General features: G+C 52.5%; 3 protein-coding genes across 5 annotated transcripts; 1 reads left to right on the top strand and 2 right to left on the bottom strand.

Annotated features, from left to right (window-relative positions):
• Positions 1-509: 509 nt before the first annotated feature.
• Positions 510-5,627, bottom strand: Iqcf1 (IQ motif containing F1). Its single transcript, XM_057768413.1, has 3 exons — positions 5,460-5,627; positions 2,433-2,534; positions 510-950 (listed from the first exon to the last, which is right to left on the bottom strand). Exons 1-3 carry the CDS (start codon positions 5,625-5,627, stop codon positions 510-512), a joined length of 711 nt encoding a protein of 236 aa, XP_057624396.1.
• Positions 5,628-7,905: 2,278 nt separating this feature from the next.
• Rrp9 (ribosomal RNA processing 9, U3 small nucleolar RNA binding protein) lies at positions 7,906-16,865 on the bottom strand. Its single transcript, XM_057767841.1, has 15 exons — positions 16,731-16,865; positions 16,401-16,483; positions 12,552-12,661; positions 12,135-12,202; positions 12,011-12,052; positions 11,553-11,679; positions 10,489-10,613; positions 10,313-10,405; positions 9,860-9,960; positions 9,641-9,775; positions 9,493-9,555; positions 9,147-9,292; positions 8,988-9,067; positions 8,333-8,406; positions 7,906-8,065 (listed from the first exon to the last, which is right to left on the bottom strand). Exons 1-15 carry the CDS (start codon positions 16,821-16,823, stop codon positions 7,972-7,974), a joined length of 1,434 nt encoding a protein of 477 aa, XP_057623824.1. The 5' UTR covers positions 16,824-16,865; the 3' UTR covers positions 7,906-7,971.
• Positions 16,866-17,588: 723 nt separating this feature from the next.
• Positions 17,589-23,431, top strand: Parp3 (poly(ADP-ribose) polymerase family member 3). Of its 3 annotated transcripts, none has more exons than XM_057767638.1 (11): positions 17,589-17,879; positions 18,440-18,618; positions 19,113-19,238; positions 19,397-19,585; positions 19,772-19,895; positions 19,975-20,201; positions 20,406-20,552; positions 20,712-20,798; positions 21,027-21,204; positions 22,277-22,432; positions 22,778-23,431. In XM_057767638.1, exons 2-11 carry the CDS (start codon positions 18,442-18,444, stop codon positions 22,945-22,947), a joined length of 1,581 nt encoding a protein of 526 aa, XP_057623621.1. In that variant the 5' UTR covers positions 17,589-17,879; positions 18,440-18,441; the 3' UTR covers positions 22,948-23,431. The 3 variants fall into 3 exon arrangements, with proteins under 3 accessions (XP_057623621.1, XP_057623619.1, XP_057623620.1); XM_057767636.1 differs by having other exon boundaries at positions 18,435-18,618; XM_057767637.1 differs by lacking the exon at positions 17,589-17,879 and adding an exon at positions 18,222-18,245 and having other exon boundaries at positions 18,435-18,618.
• Positions 23,432-23,802: the final 371 nt, after the last annotated feature.

Raw genomic sequence — 23,802 nt, 5'->3', positions numbered from 1 at the left:
GAGACCCTCCCTTTCTGTAAGAGTCTCTGGGACGGCAATACCCAGACCGGAAGAGGGGCAGGCAGACTAGCTTGGGCTGTCATTGGCATTTTACCATCACCTGGCCCGAATCCCAACCTGGGGAATAATATGTCACAGAAGGAGACTTTCAGAGAGCCCAGCACTGCCTGGACATCTCTTGCAGAGGAAAACAGACCTGAGCCTCAGCTCCTGGGTCTGTATAGCCTGAGGCCTGGCTACTCACAGAGAATGGGACTTGCAGCAGAATGCCATAGAATCTCCCACATTGGCCAGATGTGGAGAAGTGGCTAATCTCTATTGGTGGCTCAGGGGAAAAGTGGGAATAAGAATTCTGCAGGACTGTCTTAACAGCTTCCTGTTGAGGTGTCTAATTATGACTCAGAAGCTGAGGTTGAAGAGCTAGTCCCAGGGTTGCCACTCTTCAGAGTTAGTGTCTTCCCTCATGCCCTCCAGAAACTTGTCAGACAGAGAAACCGCATAAGACCGCCTCACTGCTTTATTGGGAGGGGAATACACTCAGACACGATACAAGGCCCCGAGCCCAGTAAGATCTCCAGCTCAAGATGCATCTGGCTGGCCGTAATTCGGTAGTGGCCCTTGATGACACCCCGTGAAGCGCAGATGTGGTACCTCCAGTGAGACTGGATGACTCGGACAGCCCTAAGCACCTGGCAGTACCGCCTGCGGACTCGCCACATGCGGATCCAGGACTGCACCCTGACCACTGCCCACTGCTCCCGTTGGAAGGCATCCAGTACCGACTGACGCTTCTTCTCCATCATCTTCGTCAGGATCAGCCGCCACCAGCCCTGGATGATCCAGGCCCTGAGGGCTGCGTGCAGCAGCGCCCTACGGACCAGTGTGCCACGCCACCATGCTTGGATCTTTATAACTGGGGTCTTGTCAGAGAGATCCTGGTTTTTCTGGGACTTGCAAGGAAAAAGAGGGGATACTCAGTGAATTTCCTCATCTGCCTCAGCCCAAGGATATGCCAAGAAAGGCCCTGATTCCCTATCAGTACCTGCCGCCCTCTCCCGCTGAAATGAATAGCCTTGCTCAGGACACTGGCTGGGAACTAGAAGACTGGACCAATGTCCCGCTACTGCTCTGTCACCTCCGGCTTCAGGCCACTAGCAGCTCCCTAGTTCCTGGAGTCTGTCTCTCCCGCCCTGGTGTTCCAGTTTTCCTATAGCCTAGGTTAGCATGCTGGGATCAAAACCTGCAACTCACATACTTATCAAATGGTTATGTCCTGGTGAGCTTGCCCACCTAGCCAGGACCATGTCCCATCCCATTAGGCCCTCCTGGAGTCCGGTAGCTCATCTGTTCCTCTCTTCCTTGACTCTACCCCTGTCCTTGACCTTTTCCCTTCCTCTTGCTGAATCCTCCTCTTACATTTCCCCCAACTCATATATTTCAATCTCTCTCTCGTTCTCAATTCTTCTCTTCACACTCTGCCCCCTGCCGTGTGTGTGTGTATGTGCGTGTGCATGTGTGTATGCGTGTGTGTATGTGCGCACGTGCGTGTGTGTGTGTGCGTGCATGTGTGTATGCGTATGTGTGCATGTGTGTGTATGTGTGTGTGTGCGTGCGTGTGTTGGGATGTGTTGAGACAAGGTCTCTGTAGCCTTGCTGGCCTCCATCTCACTCTCCTCTTCCAAGTGCTGGAATTACCGAAGTGCATCATCAGGCCGGTTTGGCTTCCTCATGACTTTCACACTTCTCATCTTGACAAACAGACTTGTGTGCACAAGTGTAAACAAGCACACACAATTCTTGCTTGGTTTTGGTTTGGGGGGTTTGGGGTTTATTTGTTTTTGAGACAAGGTTTCTCTGTTTAACAGCCTTGGACCAGGCTGGTCTTGAACACAGAGACCCACCTTCCTCCGTCTCAAAAGTGCTGGGATTAAAGACATGCACCACCACGCCCAACCAATACACACTCAAGTCTAAACCAACTTCCCTACATCCATTCCACAAGCACATCCCAGACTCAGTCCCAGGCCTTTGGTCTGGGAGGTCATAGTTTGCTCAATTCCACACTAACATATGCTTCTCATTTTTTCCTTCCTTCCTTCCTTCCTTCCTTCCTTCCTTCCTTCCTTCCTTCCTTCCTTCCTTCCTTCCTTGTTTTGTATGTCTGTGTGCAGGTGTCAGATCCCCTGGAACTGGAGTTACAGACAATTATGAGCTGCCAAGTGAGTGCTGGGAATTGAACCTGGGTCCTTTGGAAGAGTAGCTAGTGCTCTTAATCGCTGAGCCTTCTCTTCAGCCCCCTGCTTTCCATTTCTGAACCAGAGTTTTAGGCTGAAAATGAAACGGGAACATGGGGAAATCATTTATTCCTATGCTTAGCTTGGTACCACACCAAGAACAAGGGCCAGAGACACCCAAGCCAAATCTCCTCCTACCTTTGCCTTCTTCGTGTCTGAGGATAGATCATCTGGCTGCTTCTCCTGAGGAACATGGCCAGTAGGTTCTTTAAGGTCTTCAGGCTTTGACTGTTTTTTATCCTGTACCAGCAATTGGGGAAATCAAGAGCAGGGTTACCATCTCTCCCTCACTGTTCTGCACCCCACACATCCCCAGCTTCTAGAGCATCCCAGACTCTTTTCCCCCTAGGTTTTCTAAGTCAGGGTTTCTCTGTATACTCCTGGCTGTCCTGAAACATAGTCTGTACACCAGGCTGGCTTCTGCCTCCTGAGTGCTGGGATTAAAGGCGTGTGCCACCACTGCCCGGTTGCTTCCTAGATTCTTGAGTTATCAGAGGGGTCCCTCATCGTGAGATTTATAGACATAACAAGCCTGATGTGTCTGCCCTTTCTTGTTTACCATTGTCCATACATGGAGTGGGTGTAGATGGTTCAAATCCCCTCAGGTTTGTGCTGCTCCAGGGTTGGCATGAGCTGAGAGCAGAGGGTGACTCATGATGTCACAAGGGCAGCTGTGACTCAGGCAGCAATGGAGTCCTGTATAAGGAAAAGACAGAGTGCTGTCCATTTTCTTTCTGCCATAAATACCACATCAAATCAAATCAAAGCCAAATCACCAGAATCACTGGCCCATTGACATAAAGGTGGGTAATGAAACATTGGTAACAACACTTACCTGCATTTTTTTAAATATTTATTTATTTATTATGTATACAATATTCTTTGTGCATGTATGTCTGCAGGCCAGAAGAGAGAACCAGATCTCATTCCAGATGGTTGTGACCCACCATGTGGTTGCTGGGAATTGAACTCAGGACCTTTGGAAGAGCAGGCAATGCTCTTAACCGCTGAGCCATCTCTCCAGCCCCTGCATTTTTAAATATTCACCAATGGAGGAGGGTTTATTTAATAATTTATAGTCTGCTCATAACTTCGGACAAGATCGGGCATATTCAGGGAGGTACAGAGGCAAATTGCTTATGCCTTCAAATACTATATAACTATTAAAATGTAAGTGAGTTAAGTCAGACATGGTGGTTCATGCCTGTAATTCCAGCACTTAGGAAGCTGAAGCAGGAGGATTGCTTTGGGATCAAGGCCAGCCTGAGCTAGTCTCAAAAAGTAGAAACGATGAGTTGATCTTCACTACTGAGAGGCATTTGTTAGGAGAGGAAGTTGCATCACTGTGACTGCACTCACATCACTGCAGACTGAGCGTGATGACGGACGTACCTGAACAAGAACACAGGTGAAAGGCATTTACACAAACGGTGACGACAGAGGGCACCTACCCTAACCACTCGGTGCCCAGAAGACCCCAAGAACCAGCCTGGACTCCATCTCAGGTCTGGGTTCAGTCTTCTTCTTCTGCCCTTGAAAATGCCAGACAGGTGAAAGGCAGTTGCTACCTGAGGGAGCCCTTTCTGCTGATCTTACTTCCCAAAGACCCACTTTGACAGCATGAGGCCAGGAGTCCACCAGAGGCCCGGTCCCAGGAGTCACTGGGCAGTGCTTTCAGAATGTATATGGTTAGTATAGAATAGGGGGAGTATACTGAAAAGGAGGGGGTCACGTGAGGCTAGAAGTGTCAGTGTGAAATTAATGGGGTGCATGAGATGCGGGAGGCAGGTTGTGGGTGCAGAGTGACAGAAAGATCCATTAGCCTCAATTTGGAAAGGATAATGTACAGGTGTTTGTGACCATTGTTTTTTAAACTCTCAGCACACATACATGGGTGGGGGTGCTATTTAAAATTTTTAAAATTTTAAAAGATCTTTAAGAGGTAGGTCAGAGTCTACTTGGAGGTCCTTATGTCACTGAAGTTGCTACCCTTGGAAAGGACTATTGCAGGGGTCACCCCTGAATTTCTGGCTTCCTGTTGGGTGATATAATCACTATCTTCTACATATGCACTTGCCATCTGCCACAGGAGCCTCCCCAGAGGGCTGGAAAGATGGCTCAGAGGTTAAGAGCACTGGTTGTTCTTCCAAAGGTTCTGAATTCAAATCCCAGCAACAACATGATGGCTCACAATCATTTATAATGAGATCTGGTACTCAATTGGCCTGCAAGCATACACGCAGACAGAACACTGTATACATAATAAATAAATAAATCTAAAAAAGAAAACCTCACCAGAGGTCAGCTGACATTGGCAATGAGCTACATTAACAGCAGAGAAATCTCACTTTCTAAGAAAACACTGAGATCATGATCAAAACACCTACAGGGACCTGCTTCAGGGTAGAACACTGGCCTAGTGTCATTCAGATACCTGGGTGTCCTTCTGGGTGGAACTTGTTCTTAAAGAGAATCTGAGTTTAAGTCTCAGAGCCCACACCCGGCAACTCACTGCCTGTCAATTTCAGCTCCAAGCAACCAGTGTCCTCTGCTGGCTCCCACAGGCACTGCACCCACGGGACATCCACATATAGGCAGACACATAAATAAAGTTAGTGACTAGGCAATGGTGGGGCACACCTTTAATCCCAGCACTCAGGAGGCAGGGGCAGGTTAATCTCTGAGTTCAAGATCAGCCTGGTCTACAGAGTGAGTTCCTAGACAGTCAAGGGTACGCAGAAAAAAACGTGTCTTAAAAAAACAAAAACTATATATATGTGCAGTATTTTCAAAACAATTTTAGAAGAGGCCAACTTATATTTCTAAAAACACGTGGAGATGAATTGCATATCCTCTGCTGTTCTCAGTTCTAGGACTCTGTAATTTGTTTCCTGGAACTGTTGATGAGGCTCCATCTTTGATGCCTACATCTTTGCAGCTTGATTACAGGAAGGAAACCATGTTCTCCCATAGAGAATCCTCAAGGTTGGGTTTGCGGGCATTGGAGAAGGTGCTGAACTGACAAAGGTGGTCACACAGCTGTTAGAGGACTGGAAGACCAGGTGGCATTAGTCAAGGGCTGAGTGGCTGCCAAAGAAAATGTCTTCTACACCACCAGCCACCGTGGGTGCCTAGCCACACGCTCCACATTCTACACCAGCCAACACGGGTACCATCCACACGCTCCACACACCAGCCAACATGGGTGCCATCCACACGCTCCACACACCAGCCAACACGGGTGCCATCCACACGCTCCACACACCAGCCAACATGGGTGCCATCCACACGCTCCACACACCAGCCAACACGGGTGCCATCCACACACTCCATATTCTACACCAGCCAATGCGGGTGCCATCCACACACTCCATATTCTACACCAGCCAACACGGGTACCATCCACACGCTCCATATTCTACACCAGCCAACACGGGTACCATCCACACACTCCATATTCTACACCAGCCAACACGGGTGCCATCCACACGCTCCAAACACCAGCCAACGTGAATGCCATCCACACGCTCCACATTCTACACCAGCCAACGGGGTGCCTATCCACATACTCCACACACCAGCCAACAGAGTGCCATCCACACGCTCCATATTCTACACCAGCCAATGCGGGTGCCATCCACACGCTCCACACACCAGCCAACACGGGTGCCATCCACACGCTCCACACACCAGCCAACACGGGTGCCATCCACACGCTCCACACACTACGTCCCAAGGAGTCTCCTGAGTACACATTGGTACTCCAAGCATAACCCAGTCTGGCCTTGAAATCATAAAGACAGGAATCTACTAAGCCTCGATATAGAAGGAAGAGTATAAAACCACTTTTCTTTCTGGGGAATTCTTCACATTCTAGAATTTTTTACCAACTGGGAAGGGAAAACCATTGTCTGAGCCTGGGGTGAGGAGCACAAGCTGGAAATGAGCCGCTCAGGTTTCTGTCCTCACTCCCCAGGACACCAGCATGTGGGCAATGAGCCCAGACAAAACAGTCTCAGTCATCCACCCCGGAGTGCTCTCTCTACCCGATTGAACAAGGACAAGAGCAACGCGGAGCTATGCAAGTCCTGAAGGACCAGAGGGCGAGGACTTGCTGTTCCTCCATCACTGAGCCCAGGGTCAAGTGAGGGTCCGAGAGAGCTGTGCCCTCACATTCCCATTCACAGGTCACTAATGCTCAAGCCCAAATATCATGGACACCTCCCAAGGAAAGCCCCTCACCACCGTTAGAGGCCTGGAGGTTTGGCAGCAGCAGGTAGGTGTTCTGGGAAAGACCATGTTTTAGTAACACAGCCAGTGGTGAAGCCTACACAAACCCACAGGCAGCACTTCAGCTATGCCACCAAGAGGTCCGCCAAACGCAGACCTACACACGTACTTTTTCTTATTTCTTCCTCCCTCAGTCTCCCAAGCAAGCACAGGCTGGCTGCTCCTGGGACCTGCTCCCATCTGACCTGCGATCCTGTTAGCTACCTATCGTCTTCCGTGGCACTCTATGCTCTGGCTACTCTATCTGCTCATATTTTTAACTAAATAAAAAATAAATCACATCCCCAGACCATCCATCAGCAAGATCCGTGAGTTGTCCGCAAGCCCCTACCTCAGTCACAGCTGTGCCCCTGCCTGTTGCCATTCCCTCACCTCTCCCATCACCCTACCTGTGACTTCAGCTTCCCGGCCCCCCTCTTCACCTTCCAGCACTCCTCCCCCGCCCCCTACAGCTGCTAGATGGTTGTTTTCTGTTTGTTTATTGTATTTATCGAGATGACATGTGCCGTGTCATGTGTGTGAAGTCAAGAGGACAACTTTTGCGGTTCAGTTCTCTCCTCCCACCATCTGGGTTCTTCTGAGGACAGAACTCAGGTCATCAGGCTTGGCAGCAAGTGCCTCCACCCACTTGGTTATCTTTTTAATGGGACCCAGAATGGGTCACTTAGCTCTCAACCCTCTCACGGCTTCCCTCTGAGCCGGTACTCCGCTATCCTGGATAGGGGTGGGGCAGTGTCCTCCCCATCACTTCTTACACTCCTCAAAAAAGCCTTGGAGGGCACCTGACCATCTGCCCCACTCCTCTATCTCCCCAGTCTCCCCTCCCCTCCACTGCTGCACCCCTACAGCAGGAGTGAACCACCCAACATGCAGAAGCAAGTGTTCCTCTGATGCCTCTCCAGCGGGTTCCTGCCTGGCTCTTGCTATCAGATCAAAGATCTCTTCCCCAGTGCTGACCTTGCCCCAAGCATGGCAGACTCCCACTTCGGGGTGCCATCTATCCCTTCCAGCTTCCTGAGGGTAGGGAAGTAGGGTCAGCCTGCCGTGTAGGCCCTGCTATCCCATTAAATCCTCAGACCCCAGTTAGAGCTTGCGCACAGAACTGAAAGCCAGAGCTTCTTGGCTGATGGGTGAGCAGACTCTGAAAGCAGCTGGCTGATGAGGTCATGCAAGAGCCAGCAGAGGTTCCCACCCACAGCCCTCTGAAAACAACCACAGGCCTTCAGCTGACAGCTTGCCCTTCCTCAGGGCTCTGCCAGCTCCAGTCCCTGTCACACACACCCCTGCTGCTTACCCTCCCAGGAACCAGAGGAACAAGGTCTAAAATAGGAGGCTTTAATACAAAAAGAGGGGCAGGGTCTAGAAAGCACTTAAATAAGGACGAGTGTCAGGAGCCAGCAACAGGAGCAGCAGGGACTCTGCGCAGAGGGATGATGCAGACTGAATTCCGAGCCTCTTTGATCCTCCACCACCGGCCAAGCCTGTGAGGAATGAGAGCGCCAGCTGAGGCAGACCCACCCCACTCTCCAGCCCCCTCCTAATCCCAGCCGGAGAGTGCCACCTTGTCCTCAGCCCCACCCCCCATCACCCTACCCTCAACCCCGCCCATCACCCAGCCCTCAGTCCCGCCCTCCATCACCCTGCCCTCAGCCCCACCCCCCATCACCCTACCCTCAACCCCGCCCATCACCCTGCCCTCAGCCCCGCCCTCCATCACCTTGCCCTCAGCCCCGCACCCCACCACACACCTGTGCTCCTGGCCCACTCCAGCCACCAAGAAGTCCCCAGCACTGGAGAACTTGAGGCTGTTGATAAAACCAACCTGAGGGGGACACGGAAAGACATCAGGACAGTCCTCACCACAGCTGCCAACATCAGTCAAGAGCCTGGTGAAAACCTGCTGCCCACTGTCTCTGGTCAGGCGGACCAGTCCTTTCTCCCTGAAGCCTTAGCCTCCCAATCTGAGCCAAGGGAAATAGAGCCAGCCTAGCAGGGAATGGATTCAGGAGGCAGTGCCCATCAAGTGTGTCAAGAGCTGCCTAGGGCCTGGCACCTGGCAGTGGGGTACGAGAAACCCCAGAACAGCCATCCCGACTCAAGCTGTCCCTGACATATCCCGCCACAACCCCACAGGTCACTCCAATGTGGATAATCAAGCCAGTACAAGCGAGGCAGAGCTAACCCCAGTGCAGTCCTCCACCCTGGCCATGCAACTCTCAACCCTGTATATTGAAGCCAGGACAGCACAGGGCAGAGAGGCAGGGGGGACAGAGCAGGAGGAAAGAGGGAGTCCCTGCCAGAACCTGCGACAGTAAGTGGCCTTGCTTGTGGGAAGAGCAGAAAGAGCTCATTCCACGGGCCCCCAGAGTCTGGCAAAGACAGGCTTATGCATTTACCACTTACCAGGGGGATGTCACAAAGAGGGTCAAGCTGTCGGAAGCCCTCTCCACACTGCCAAAGCCGCACACAGGCATTGTGGGAGCCTTGGAAGACAGAGGGTCAATGAGCAACCCCTACACCAAGTCACCTTGTGCCCCTCTTCCCCCTTCACAGAGCACCCACCTGTGGCCACAAGGTCTGTATTAAGCAGGGCCGCCACCGATGACACCCAGTAGGGCTGCTCCAGGCCTGGCTCCCCATGCAGTCCGTGAGCTTCCCGCTGGAGGGCAAGCGGCCGTTTCTTGGAGAGGCCCCACAAGGCCACGGAGCTGTGGGTAGGGAAGAGAGTCTGAGGGCAAGAGCAAGAGCAGGACAGAGGCAAAGAGCAGGGAGGACCAAGCACACAGGCCAGCTGAGGAATATGGATAGGGTCACTGGTCCAGATGGATTCCATGAGTCAAGTCCAGGCCCTGACAGGCGGGAATGGTCATAGCAGCAGTGGTCAGTCACATCAGAGGATAACTCTTACCCATCATCTGCACCAGACACCATGTGCTCCTCATTGATCAGATGGATACAGTCAATGGAGCCCCTAGAGAGAGAGAGCGTGTGAGGGACAAGGTCCAGCCCTCTCGCCAGCCCATAGAGCCCCGGCACGCCACAGCAGACTGCCTTACTGGTGGCCATAGAAGACAAGCTGGGATTCCTCTGGGATCTTCCACACACGCACAGTCCCATCCCGGCCCCCAGCGGTCACACAGCACTCTCGGCTCAGGGCATCCAATGCGGCCACAGCATCCTGGTGCCCAAAGCTGGAGGGAAGAAGAGAGCGTCACATGTGAACTTAGAGGACGCATGAACCAGCATTCACATGCTATCTGCCCGAGCGCACTCACAGGGTCTCCACATAGGAGTTCTCGGCTGCATTCCACACCTTCACCGAGCGGTCATGGGAAGTGCTGTAGAGCTGGTGGGTACCTCTTCGGAAGGCCAGTCCCTAGAGCAGATGGGGAGGGGCAGCAGGGTCAGGACTAAGCAGAGGAAACAGAAGACAGGCCCAGAGGCTCTCCTAAAGCAAGTCACGTGACACAGGAAGCCTCCTCCCACAGAGCACTGAAGATAAAACATGAGGCCCTGTGTGGAATAAGGAACATGCTTGCCTGTACTCAAATAGCTGGACCCCCCTCAGGCCCTCCTTGCCCCTGTATCAGCCAGACCTGATCTCCCTCCATCCCTCCCAGTGTCTTCAGCACACTTAGGTCCCTTACACAGCACTCACTACCCAGAGAGGAGGTCCCCAGAAGATGAGCTGGGGCCCAGCACCATCCACTAAACACCCAGAGCCTCACCGACACAGCGTCCCGGTGTCCCGTGAAGGTGTACAGGTGCTGGCAGCTCTGGGCCTCCCAAATTAGAATGAGTTTGCTTCGGTCACCAGAGGCCTGTGGGAATGAAGATTAATAGCCACAAGTACACACTGCACAGCCAAACCGCCCACCTGCCTACAGGGCCAGCCCAGTCTTACAAGGTACTTGCCATCAGAGGAGATGGCCATGCAGAGGATGTGGCTGCTGTGGCCTGAAGGCTGCCCCTGGGTACCCTTCTTGGCTCGAGGAATTACATGCAGTTTCCGCCCAGTCTCTACACTCCCTGCCACCAAGAGAGGAAAGAGATTACTGGGAAGGGGGACACCACTGGCTTAGCCAGCCATGCCTCCCCACTATGAAAGAGCTGTATGGACAAGTGTCATGAGGGAGCCCAGTACTTGGGTCAGGGGACCCAGTTCAGCTGCTGTGAGCGTCTGCACAAATCACTTTGGTCTCATCTGCCAAATGGGAGCAATAGTCCCCAATGGCAGCCATGACCCCCCAAGGGAGGGAGAAGAATTTAAAAATGCCTTGGAGATTGAGTATGCTCAGTGGGGACCACTTGCCATGTGCGTGAACCTCAATTCAGTCCCCAGAACCTACTCGCTCGACTATCACATGTTGTCCTGACATCAACACGTGGGTTGTGGCATAGGTGCACACCCCATACACAAAATAAACAGCATTAAAAAGATAAAGGAGGGAGGGAATGAGAGAGAGAGAGAGAGAGAGAGAGGGAGAGGGAGAGGGAGAGGGAGAGGGAGAGGGAGAGAGAGAGAGAGAGAGAGAGAGAGAGAGGAGGAGGAGGAGATAGAAGCGCTTTGGGACTGCTGGCATGACTCCTTCCTCGGATGAAGGTGGGAGGCGAGGCCTAGGCTCAGGTGCAGAGGACTAGGAATCTAGAAGGACCAAGGACTGCATCGGTCAGTGTAGAGCCTCAAACACCTCCCAGTCCAGCTGCCCATCTGAGCCTCAGTCCCCATCCTCAACGTGTGTAGAAAACTGAAGGATGGGACCTGACCTACAGGAAGATTCCATTCAGTGTCCATCCAGCACAACGTTGGCCAACTCCCCAGCACTATCCTCATCCTGTCTTTGCTCCACGGAGCTCAGAGGCCCTACCGCTGGTTGGAAGCTTCCACTGTCGCTCACAAAGCTCCTCCTAGGTAGCTTCCATCACCGGGGCTCCGCACCAGACACAGGCCCTCAAGGTCTTACTCACACTTAATGATGGTGCAGTCTTTGGCGGCGGAGAAGATGGCCAGGTCGTCGGGAGTGATAACCAAGCATGTGATGGAGAGCTGGTGGCCCCGTAAAACTCGAATGTCGGTGGGAGCCGGGGCCTGGATCTGGGCAGACAGGACCAGGTCACTGTAGTTGGAACCATGATGACACTCCCCACCCAGAACTATTCTTACAGGACCAGGTCACTGTAGTTGGAACCATGATGACACTCCCCACCCAGAACTATTCTTACCCACCCACCCTAGCCAGAAGGAAAACAGGACCCAAGGTCGTGAGAATAAGACCTTTCATTACCTAGTCATATCTGCCCAAGTATCTACCACTGTATTCCACAAAAAGACTCCAACAGCCTGAGGGGCACTAAGCCATCTGCTTGTCAACCCAGGTAAGTGCACTGACTTTCTAACGTTATACCAAAGTGCCCTGCCCACTCACCTCCTTTGCCACCGACTTCTGTAACCTGCCTCTCTGCTCGAGCTGCAAAGGAGAAGAAAGAGGAATGAGGAACTGGAAGGAGGCCCCGTCTCCCTCCACACTCACCGCTGCCCTCCACACTCACCACGTCTTCTTTTAAGCGTCCCGCCACCTGATCCTCCTCAAATTCACGAGCTTCAGCCTTCTCCTCCTCTGTGCAGGACAGACCAGTCCACATAACCCAAGGCTAAGGTCCCCTTCCCTCCTCCCATCCCATGCCTAGCCCTCTACCCCAGGGCACTTCTAGCACTTTCTAGGGAAAACTAGACAGTCCCTTCCTGATTTCGTTTATCAGACTGGGCTTAGCTCGCCTCAAGCCTAGTCTGTCCCGGGGAATACTGGCCCAATAGAGATCCTAGACACCCTCCACAAGGTGGTTAAGATCAGCAGCACTGGCAAACAGGGGGAACCTATGAGTGGCCCATCAGATGGCTGGGGCTACAACAGGGAGACAGGTAGTTCTGGCAGAGACCCCGGCCTTCATCTAGTTCCCCCAGCTCACCTTGCTGTCTAAGCTGTTCAAGGTAGAGTTTGGCCAAACGTAGCTTCTTCTCCTGCGCAGTCTCCTCAAGCTCCTCCTCCTCCTCTTCCTCTGTTTTCCTTGGAGCCAAACTATGGAAAGAAGGGACTAGGCCTAAGGGGCTGGCCCTACGCATCTGGCCTCTAGACTGGGCTTCCTCAATGGCAACCCTGCCCCTGCCAACCCCAGGCCAAAGACACATGCAGAAAACAGATGCGACTTGAGACTTGTCCAACTGAAGATCCCACTCAGGGCCATCCAGCACAATGTGAAAATGGCCACCTCCCCCCAACACCAGGAAATGATTATAAAAGCTCAACAATATGGGAAAAAGAAGATTCCATAAGCTTCTAAGAGAAACCAGGTTGTATACAAAAGATCAGAAATAACAATGGCAGGCCTGCAGACTTAGCTCAGTGGCAAAGGAAGACAAACATGCTTGAGGTCCTGGAATAAACAGCCAGTATGGGGTGGGGTGAGGGAAGAAGGGGGGGGAGAAGAGAACAAAGAGGAGGAGGAAGAGGAGGTGCCTAGACAAAACAGTGACAAATAAGGATACCACAATGGGTATGGCTCAGTGATAGACCATGGGCTTAGCCTATAAAGGTCCTGAGTTCAATCACCATCCCCAAAAAAACCACATTATCAGCCAGGGACAGTGGCATACCTAAAATCCTAGAATTTGGAAGGTAAGACTCAAGGTCAGCCCAAGCCAGAGTAAGACTATCTCAAACTCCCTGCTGAGGATTGTCAGATGTACAGAGTGACAAAGAACTGATCCTTTCCTCCTACTGAGCTTCAAAAACTAGAGAAAAGCACAAGGTACTAGAAACAGGAGATGCAACACGCAGAACAAGGTACTAGAAACAGGAGATGCAACACGCAGAACAAGGTACTAGAAACAGGAGATGCAACACGCAGAACAAGGTACTAGAAACAGGAGATGCAACACGCAGAACAAGGTACTAGAAACAGGAGACGCAACACGCAGAACAAGGTACTAGAAACAGGAGACGCAACACGCAGAACAAGGTACTAGAAACAGGAGATGCAACACGCAGAACAAGGTACTAGAAACAGGAGATGCAACACGCAGAACAAGGTACTAGAAACAGGAGATGCAACACGCAGAACAAGGTACTAGAAACAGGAGACGCAACACGCAGAACAGAAAAGGCGATGCCAGGGTGACAACTGCTCCAAGAAACAGGGCAGCGAGTTCTAGCAGAACCCAAGAGACAGACATGCTGGGCTAGGCTCGCTGCCCCAGCATCCTCCTTGGACCCCGAGGACTAGGCTCCAAGTGAATCCTAAGTAGTACTGACTTAGCCCTGTACTGGTGAGTTTCTGGCTGTCCCTTCCAAGCCCCGGTCCCTAGGCCAGCTGAGGACGCTCCCTTCACTCAAAGGTTTCGATCTCCTCCTGGGAGCTGGAGGAAGTGTTGAGAGCTCATAAGCAGGAAGTGCAGGGCTTCTGGTCCTCTGATCACAAGACATCCAGTCTGTTTGCTGCTCTATTTCCCAGCACCCAATCAAGATCTTGCCCAGGACTTCCATCAGAAGGGATCTTACAACCTTTCAGGAAGCCCAGTGTGGTGGAGTATGCCTTTTTTGTCTTAATCTAGTTATTTTTAATGAAATTTTTAAATAAGTTATTTACCTGTATATTTTACATTCCAGCCAGATTCCCCTCTCTCTTCTCCTCCCAGTCCCTCCCTCTACCCGACCTCTGTTTTATCCCAGCACTTGGGAGGCAGAGGCAGGCAGATCTCTGAATCTGAGTCCAGCCTGGTCTACAGAGCAAGTTTCAGGCCTGCCAGGGATACACAGTAAGCACCCGCCTCAAAACTGAGACACCTCTCAGGAAGGTCAAAGCCAGGGCACAGCCCAGAGTTCTGACTATACAGAGTTTACCCAAACCAACTAGTCAGTTATTTAAGGGTTACTAAGAGGAAAGTAGAGGAGACAGGCTCAGCAGAATGCCAAAACTTATAAACTGGATTTAGCAATTCTGCTTTTTCTTTCTTCTCCATTTTCCCAGAGGTGGTTTCTCCATGTAGCCCTGGCTATCCTAGAACTTGCTCTGTGGATCACGCTGGCCTTTAACTCAGAGATCCGCCTGCCTCTGCCTCCAGAGTGCTGGGATTAAAGGTGTGGGCCACCACATCTGGCATCATTTTTTGCTAAAAAGTAGCTTTTGTAAGAAAAGATATTTCAGACCTGAATTTTATGTGTTATACATTTCTCTTTATTTTTGTCCATGATAGAGGATCAACAGAAAAAAACTGAGAGGTACTTCTATAGTTAATACATGTTGTTATACAACTTTGTAAAATACTTAAGTGAGCTGGGAAGATGGCCATCAGTTAAGAGCTCTTGCTGTTCTTGCAGAGAACCTGGGTTCAATCCCTAGCACCCACACTGGTGCACCCAAACACCTGTCACTGCAGTTCCAGGGGATCGAATGCCCTCAGTCCTCCTGGAGCACCTGCACTCAAGTAGTGCATACAAACTCATGCATGTACACATATATGCATATAAATAAAAACAAACTTAAAATGTTTAGCACAGGTCCTGGAGGCAAAAGCAGGTGGATGTCCTTGAGTTTGAGGCCAGCCTGATCTATATAGCTAGTTCCAGGAGAGCTACATGGAAAAACTTTATATCAAAAGAGACTGTTTCTATGTATGAGTTAAGGCAACAGACATTGACTTTTAGAAGCAGAATTGCTAGCCAGGCTGGTAACCCTAGCACTCAGGAGGCAGAGACCGGTGAATCTATGAGTTCAAGGCCAGCCTGGTGTACAGGGAGAGTTCCAGGACAGCTGCTACACAGAGAAACCCTGGTGGGGGAAGACGGGGACAAAGAACATCTAAGTCCAGTTGATGAAAATGTTGTCAGGATTTCCTGGACTGAGAACCTCCACCCCTGGGGATGACACCCTGTTCCAGTCCTTTGAAACCATAAAGCCACCCCCATTGCCTACGGAGACTGGAAAGTGTCCGAACCCCTTTCTGAATTGTATATGAACCTGTCATCTGCCCTTTTATCTTTTTTGTTTGGTTGGTTGTTTTTGTTTGTTTGTTTGTTTGTTTTTTCCGAGACAGGGTTTCTCTGTAGCTTTGCAGCCTGTCCTGGAACTAGCTCTTGTAGACCAGAACGGCCTCGAACTCACAAAGATCCGCCTACCTCTGCCTCGCGAGTGCTGGGATTAAAGGCGTGCGCCACCACTGCCAGGCACCTATTTTAAAAAGCTTCTTCACTCCTCAGAACACATACCTGCAAGATCCACGCCTCCCTACAACACCTCTCTCCCCTTGCTGCCCATCTGTGTCCCCAACACTAAAACCAGTCCCTAATGTTAGAGTCAAGGGAAGGCTAGATATGTGCCAATAAACACTGCGTTTTTAACTAGGAAGCAAAAGCTGTCAGATCATTTGAGCCCAGGAGGCCAGGACAACCTTGGCAATACAGCAGACTTCATCTCAGAAAGGAGTCCAAGGACATCAGTAACTGTGACACTGCGTGGAAATGGAATGAAGTTGCAGGTGTGCCCTGCAGCCTTCTCCCCTTGCCTCTCAATCCAGTCTTCTGCCTGCGTCCTCTCCATGACACAAAAAAGGTCTCAGGCTCTCCCACAAGGATCCAGGGCCCTCGCCATAGTCACACAGAGATAAAAGACATCTCACAGCCAGATACCCGCGCAAAGACCCACGATCTGTGTGAGCCAACGGCAATCCTGAGTTCTCCAGCTCTATCACTAGTCTCACTGAGTCGTCCATTCACCGTGAGCCTCAGTTTACCCTTCCCCTCGGTGGGAAAAAATGCTCACCTCTCAGTCTCAGAATCACTGGAAATTTCTTCATTCATCTTGCCGCCACCCTTGGATTTGCCTCTCTCCCCAGCAGAGTCGACCTGGAAATAATACGACCCTTTCTTGCTCAAGACCCTGAGAAAGGCAGTGGCTCTTGGCCCTGGCCAAACGGAAGGCCTTCCAGGATTCGGTGGGTAGAAGAAAGAGGTTGGGGCTGCATCCAGATGGGACCCTGAGCGAAGGGATGGGGCCCTGGGCGAAGGTATGAGCCCCGATGAGTGCCCTGGGATGGAACGATGGCTGTCGCAGTAGCGAGACCGGTCGTGCCCGAGGGAACGCCATGCTCACCTTTCGCCGCCGCTTGCCGGCCCCCGCAGCAGCCCCGGGCCCGGGGGCCGGCTTTGCCCGCTTACGAGTTGCCACGGCGGTGGACATGCTCATCAGGGTGCTGCTGCGGCTGCAGGAGAACTCACATGGCAGCTAAACCCCGGCCGCATGGCAAGACCCTGAGCCCTGATAGGTTCGTACGGCGCGGCGGGCCCCGCCTCCCGCAGCTCCATTGGACCCTCCAGGAGACCCTGTCACTCCCCCAGTTGCCCATTGGGCCGACCCGTTGGCCACGCCCCCAAAAGCTTCTATAAGCTCCAGCGCCGACGGGACTAGAAAGCTAGTCTCTCTTCCTGTTTCCGGCTTGGGTCTGTGGCGCTTGCGCTCTGCTGCCGCCCGGTTTCCAGGGAGGGGTGGGGCTAGGAGGCCATTCTTTGTGTTTGCGCCTCATAACCACTGGAGGGCGACAGAGGTGCGGATTTCCTCGTTCCGAGAGTGATTCAATTTTTCCAGTCTGGGGAGGGGACACAAGGCTTTTCAGCCAAGCTCTAATACACAGAGAATGGAATCCAGGCAACCCTGGAAAGTAGACAGTATCTAAACCCAGGGTCATGCCGGGCGGTGGTGGCGCACGCCTTTAATCCCAGCACTCGGGAGGCAGAGGCAGGCGGATCTCTGTGAGTTCGAGACCAGCCTGGTCTACAAGAGCTAGTTCCAGGACAGGCTCCACAACCGCAGAGAAACCCTGTCTCGAAAAACCAAAATAAATAAATAAATAAATAAACCCAGGGTCAAAGTCGGGCAGATAACGGATACGTGCGGCAAGAGCCTGGTCGAGGCTGCACGAAGGGTGTGTCAGGCCCTGCGGTTTTAGATGTGTCCAGATTAGTGTCCTCTCATCTGTGGCACAGTCACCAACTTCGGCCTGCCCAGTCTCTGACTCACCCCACTAGTAGCCAAATAACTGGAATTCTACACCCTCTTATGCTCTTCCCCCTCCTCTGGTGGTTGCTGGGAAATCCCTACCATAAGAGAAGCAGAAGGCTCGAAGAGGGTCACCAGACAAGCCCGGACTTGGAACTTGTTTCTTGGGTGGTGCACTCAGCCAGCATTCCTGATACCAGGCTGGGTGGGTGACAGCCACCACTTCAAGGGTCCTGCTTCTTTTGGGTGAGTGTCCTGTGGTCCTTCCCCGGAGTCCTCTACGGGACAGGGAAGGGTGGGTAAAGGTGATTTATCTGTGGCAGTTGAAGGCCACTTATCTGAGACCTTGGCTAGCACCCCTGAACTCTGGAGTGTTAGGAAGAGGCTTCTATACCTCAGCTCTAGGGGAGTAGATCTGGCTGCTTGTAAGGGCCCTGCCCTCCCCCACCTCCCAACCCCCATAGCTCAGAAGATTCAGTCAGCAGTATTGCCAGATCCCTGCTTCCCACAGGAGGAGGAAATGCTCTAAGAAAGGAAGATGCCAACAAGTGGGAGTGGCTAGTCCGCTTTCACTTTTTCTATTACCTCGGGGCATGCAGGCGAGCTGAGAGGGTAGGGATCCGACTTCTTCCTAGCCCAGGGTGGGCAGACTGGGCAGGCTTTAGCCGTGCCCTTACCACCTAGGGAGGGAGCATATCTGAGGTACAAAGTGCGGTTTTAGAAATGTGGATTTGTATAGCAAAAAGAGGAGGCCAGTCTCTTAAAAACGCCAGCCTGAACACTCCCTACCCCATGCCCCAGGATAGCCATGGCTCCAAAACGAAAGTCTTCGGTGCAGGCTGAGGGCTCCAAGAAGAGGCAACAGGGGGCAGGGGAGGAGGATAGTTTCCGCTCCACCGCTGAGGCTCTCAGAGCAGCTCCTGCAGACCAGCGCATCATCCGTGTGGACCCCATATGCCCACTCAGCCGCAATCCCAAAACTCAGGTGAGCTCCACCCATGTTCAGGCCACAACCTTCTCCTCCTTGGGGGTCTCCATTCTAGCCCAGTAGCTCAAAGTCTTTAAGGAAGCTAGGGGTTGCTTACATGTCTTCTTAAGACCACAGAGGTGGACTGTATTCTATCAGATCAAGGTGTGTCAGGTCTGACCACCAGACAAGGGAGTTGCCTCTTGCATCACACTCAGGGATGGGGTCTGACTCGGTTTCCCCAGGACTCACCGGTGCTCCCTCAAACTCAGCCCTCAGGACAGAGCCAGGAATCTTTCAGATTCCCCCACCCAGGAAATAGATGCGTGTTCTCCAAATTCCATCTCCCACAGCAGACCTTATTCAAATCCAGTCAGACTGTGTCCCCAACAGCACAGTCATTATACCAAGTGCCAAAACAGAACCCCTTGTGATGTCCACCAGTGTGCACACCCAGCCCATGCCCAGTGTGCACACCCAGCCCAGCTGCCTTCCGGCCTCACCCCACACAGGTCCACGAGGATTATGACTGTACCCTGAACCAGACCAACATCGGCAACAACAATAACAAGTTCTACATCATCCAGCTGCTGGAGGAGGATGGTCACTTCTTCTGCTGGAACCGCTGGGGCCGGGTGGTGAGTGACCCGTTACCAGTGTGCCTCCCGCAAACCGCCCTCCTCTGCAAACACTTCAAGAGTCCCCAAAGAGCCACTGTAGCTGGCTGTCCCACTTCGCCTTCTGCTAGCCGGCACACATTTCTGATGGACACACCCCTGAAAGTTGTCACTTACAGGGAGAGGTGGGCCAGACCAAAATGAACCCCTTCGTCTGCCTGGAAGACGCAAAGAAGGACTTTGAGAAGAAATTTCGGGAGAAGACTAAGAACAAATGGGAGGAGCGGGAACACTTTGTGGCCCATCCTAACAAGTACACACTTATCGAAGTGCAGGGAGAGGCAGAGACTCAAGAGGCTGTAATGAAGGTGACAGGGGTGGGGCAGTGGGGCAGAGGGAAGGGCCTGCCTGCCTGCCTGCCTGTCAGGCAGTGTACACTCAAATACTGGCCTCTTTCTCTCGCCTCAGCCTGGGCCTTTACAAATGTCCCACCCTTCCCCTGGTGAGAGCATCCTGCCCAGCTGCTCCTGCCCACACAGTTTTTCTCTCCGCAGGTGGATGGAGGCTCAGTGAGGACTGTGGTTAAGCCCTGCTCCCTGGACCCTGCCACTCAGAAGCTCATCACCAACATCTTCAGCAAAGAGATGTTCAAGAACGCGATGACCCTCATGAACCTGGGTGAAGAGGGGCTCTGAGGGAAGGGGCAGGGCCCCAATATCAGGGGGTGCAGGACTGAGACTATCCCTTCATCCCCCAGATGTGAAGAAGATGCCCTTGGGAAAGCTGAGCAAGCAGCAGATTGCACGGGGCTTTGAGGTCTTGGAAACTCTAGAGGAGGCCATTAAAAAGCCCACTGGTGGCGGTCAGAGCCTGGAGGAGCTGTCGTCTCGTTTCTACACCGTCATTCCGCACAACTTTGGCCGCAGCCGGCCTCCGCCCATTAACTCCCCTGAGATCCTTCAGGCCAAGAAGGACATGCTGCTGGTGAGGGATGGCGGGCCCCGAGGGTACCAGACAGACTGGGCAAAGAGGAGAGGAGCAGATGGTCATGGACTCCAGGTTACAATGGGCAGGCTGAGGGCCAAGAGAGGAGAAAGCCAGACAGAGAGATGGGGTGGGGACAGACAGGTGGGAGAGGCTGGAGGTGGAAGCCAGGAGGCAGACAAGCTCCGGTGTTCATTATCCTAGGTGCTGGCAGACATCGAGCTGGCCCAGACCTTGCAGGCAAATGGGGAGGAGGAGAAACTGGAAGAAGTGCCACACCCACTGGACAGGGACTACCAGCTCCTCAGGTGCCAGCTTCAACTGCTGGACAATGGGGGGCCCGAGTACAAGGTAAGCTCTACCCACCCGCCCTTGAGGTACCTGGGGAGCCCTGGTTCTCCGCATTCTCTCCTGCATGCCCAGGCCTAAGGAGAGCTGTAAAGTGAGAGACCACAGGGCACTGGGCCCCGAGTCTCCCAACCTTGGTCACCAGGCTCTGCTCTCCCCCAGGCAATACAGACCTACCTGGAACAGACTGGCAACAGCTCCAGATGCCCAACTCTGCAACATGTTTGGAAAGTGAACAGAGAAGGGGAGGTAAGGGATATTCAGCCCCTAGATCACCACCCTGTCCCTTAGGGGATAACATTTACTTACCTGCCCCTTGCTAAATTGGCTCAAAATCTCTGATCCGTTTCCACCAGGCCTAGTATATGCCAGCTACCTGTGGGGCCCTCAGCTTTGGTCATGCCGTCCGTGAGAAGGAGGGACACATGAGCCGTCATGTGATGTTGTCATTACCATTTTCCACTTTTCCCCACTCAGGGAGACAGGTTCAAGGCCCACTCTAAACTAAACAACCGGAGGCTGCTGTGGCACGGCACCAATGTGGCTGTGGTGGCTGCTATCCTCACCAGTGGTCTCCGAATCATGCCACACTCCGGTGGCCGTGTTGGCAAGGGTATCTACTTTGCCTCGGAGAACAGCAAGTCAGCTGGCTATGGTGAGGTTCCCCTGGGTCAAGACCTGGGTTGGGGTGAAGGCACGAAGATGTGCTGGGCCCAATCCTGAGGGAGGAATCTTGAAAATATTCCTGACCTGAGCACACAGTGAGATGCCCTAAGAAGCACCTGGCAGTCAGGGACATGTCATCCTGGAAGGGGTTGGGGGTGGGGGAGGATGAGAGCAGCAAACAGACTCTGAGCAGAAAAAGAGAAATCACTACGGAGAGGGGAGAAGGCTGTGTGTGCCAAGACTTACCAGTGTGTTCTGTGCGGAAGGAGGGGCAGGGACATGGGACCAGAAAGCCACAGAGAGCCCGTGTGGATGTGCACACGGAAGAATCTCAGTGGGTGCAGCGGTGAAGTGGGTGGCAGAGGGATGGGGGGTGGGTCCTGTCTCTCTCTGCCTCTCTTCCTCTCTGATTCTGTCTATCCCTGTCTCCGTCTCCGTTCCGCCCCTATGAACACTGGCCCTGGCTCCAGGGCTCCAGAACTGAGATGAGAGAACCCGTGAGCAGAATGTGTGAGGCAGTAGTGTGGCAGCAGGTGGCAAAAGGTCAAAGGCATTCCAAATTCATGGTCAGGGTGTCCTTAAGTGACTCAAGTGACCCCACCAGCCCAGGCTGAACACATCCCTGGAGGCTGCCATCACCTGCGAGACCGATAAAGCAAGGTTTAACCAAGAACAGATGGGGCTGAAGTTCTTGGTGGATAAAGAGATCTATCAAGAGGACAGGGGACCCCAAGAAAGATGGGCTGGCAGGGGTGGGGGTGCTCGCCTGAGGGGTGCCAATGACAAAGTAAACAAAGTAGGGAGAGGTGCCCCTTCCCAGCTCCCAGGCTGGGGCACCATCACTGATTCACTAGCGGACAGCCTGTGGGAGGTGGGGGAAGGGAACGGGAGGGACAGGGAGGCCACTGATGTGGGAAGGAGCAGGCCAGGACGAGGGGTGCTGGACGGTGGCTAGTGTTTCATGAGCTGCAGAACTGGCGCAGACAGCATTGCCACTGCAGGAAAGAGCTGGCCAGGGGCCTGAGCTGTTTCCTCCTGCCATGAACCTCTTTGTCCTCTAGTTACTCCCATGTATTGTGGGAACCACCATGTGGGCTACATGTTCCTGGGCGAGGTGGCCCTAGGCAAAGAGCACCACATCACCATCGATGATCCCAGCTTGAGGAGCCCACCCCCTGGCTTTGACAGTGTCATCGCCCGAGGCAAAACAGAGCCTGGTGAGCCCCAGATATTGGGTGGGTCTATAGATAAAGGTGGGGTTGACATAAGGGATTGGGGACATCCTCAGAAGACAAGGAGAGCGGACTGTAGAGACAAAACCATACAGTCTTCCTGGGGGAACTGATTCCCCTAGTCGTCCAACAAACACCCACTGAGTCAACAGATCCCTCCAGGGGGTCAAGAGGGCTGAAAAAGTCATGTCATTGATGAGCGTTAGCCTGGGGTTTTCAGGGGGGAAATGGGGATAAGGTGGCACTCCCTGTAGCAGGTGGCAAGTCACAGGGAGCAAGACATAGGTAGCACTAGGCACCAGTGACCCCTTGGCAATCCATCCCTTACAGATCCCACCCAGGACATTGAACTAGAGCTGGATGGGCAGCAGGTGGTGGTCCCTCAAGGTCGACCTGTGCCATGCCCATCGTTCCAAAGCTCCAGCTTCAGCCAGAGCGAGTACCTCATATACCAGGAGAGCCAGTGCCGTCTGCGCTATCTGCTGGAGATTCACCTCTGAGTAGCTTGTCCTCCCCAGGTCCTCCTAGACTGGGCCATGATCTTGATCTTCACTCTCCTCAGTCTGGCTCCCATATTTCCTTTCGCCTCCCAAGAATATAATACATGCCAGGCACGTTGGCACACACCTATAGTCTCATCTACTCAGGGGGCAAAGGCAAGAAAAACACTACCCTGAGAGCTGGGGCCAGCCTGGGCTACATAGTAGGACATGTCCAAAATGAAAATTACAATCATGAAGCTAAATAGTGAGTTCCAGGTTAGCCTAAGCTACAGAGTATGACCCTGCCTCAAAATATGAAAGTCAATGTTCTGTCAAACATGTATAATCATGGCCGGGCGGTGGTGGCGCACGCCTTTAATCCCAGCACTTGGGAGGCAGAGGCAGGCGGATCTCTGCGAGTTCGAGACCAGCCTGATCTACAAGAGCTAGTTCCAGGACAGGCTCCAAAACCACAGAGAAACCCTGTCTCGAAAAACCAAAAAAAAAATGTATAATCATGCACTTAGTATAATCATATACTCTAAGATTATATAGCCTAATGACACTGTTGTCACCCCAGTCTGTGTAAATCATCTACACACAATGACAGAATCACCTAGTGGCACGTTCATGAGATGTGTCACCATCATGAATTAAAATTGGCTGTTCATTGTCATTATCGGTAGCCATTGCGTTGTGCAATAGACTCTTGAACCCATTTCTCCTGTCTGAATTTTGTATGCACATCTTCCTAAGCCCCTTTGTGCTTTACATCTACAAATTCAGTTTTTATACATATTTATTTTTATTTTCTATGCATTGGTGTTTTGTCTGCATACACGTCCATGTGAGGGTGTTGGATCCCCTGGAACA

Source organism: Chionomys nivalis, chromosome 4 (assembly GCF_950005125.1).
Source record: "Chionomys nivalis chromosome 4, mChiNiv1.1, whole genome shotgun sequence".
Classification (NCBI taxonomy): domain Eukaryota; kingdom Metazoa; phylum Chordata; class Mammalia; order Rodentia; family Cricetidae; genus Chionomys; species Chionomys nivalis.
The sequence above is the reverse complement of the archived record's forward strand: the minus strand, read 5'-3'. Positions and strand labels throughout refer to the sequence as shown.

What these genes read in the sequence shown, in the direction of transcription:
- Parp3 (XM_057767638.1), top strand. Translation starts at nt 18,442, where the DNA reads ATGGCTCCAAAACGAAAGTCTTCGGTGCAGGCTGAGGGCTCCAAGAAG. An exon ending in GCCGCAATCCCAAAACTCAG is followed by an intron (nt 18,619 to 19,112) that starts GTGAGCTCCACC and finishes CACCCCACACAG; the next exon opens with GTCCACGAGGATTATGACTG. An exon ending in CCAAGAAGGACATGCTGCTG is followed by an intron (nt 20,202 to 20,405) that starts GTGAGGGATGGC and finishes TCATTATCCTAG; the next exon opens with GTGCTGGCAGACATCGAGCT.
- Rrp9 (XM_057767841.1), bottom strand. Translation starts at nt 16,823, where the DNA reads ATGAGCATGTCCACCGCCGTGGCAACTCGTAAGCGGGCAAAGCCGGCC. An exon ending in AGAAGTCGGTGGCAAAGGAG is followed by an intron (nt 11,680 to 12,010) that starts GTGAGTGGGCAG and finishes CTGTCTGCCCAG; the next exon opens with ATCCAGGCCCCGGCTCCCAC. An exon ending in CTTGTCTTCTATGGCCACCA is followed by an intron (nt 9,556 to 9,640) that starts GTAAGGCAGTCT and finishes CTCTCTCTCTAG; the next exon opens with GGGCTCCATTGACTGTATCC.
- Iqcf1 (XM_057768413.1), bottom strand. Translation starts at nt 5,627, where the DNA reads ATGGAGTGTGTGGATGGCACCCGTGTTGGCTGGTGTGTGGAGCGTGTG. An exon ending in AGCGTGTGGATGGTACCCGT is followed by an intron (nt 2,535 to 5,459) that starts GTTGGCTGGTGT and finishes TTGCTGGTACAG; the next exon opens with GATAAAAAACAGTCAAAGCC. An exon ending in CAGACACGAAGAAGGCAAAG is followed by an intron (nt 951 to 2,432) that starts GTAGGAGGAGAT and finishes TTTCCTTGCAAG; the next exon opens with TCCCAGAAAAACCAGGATCT.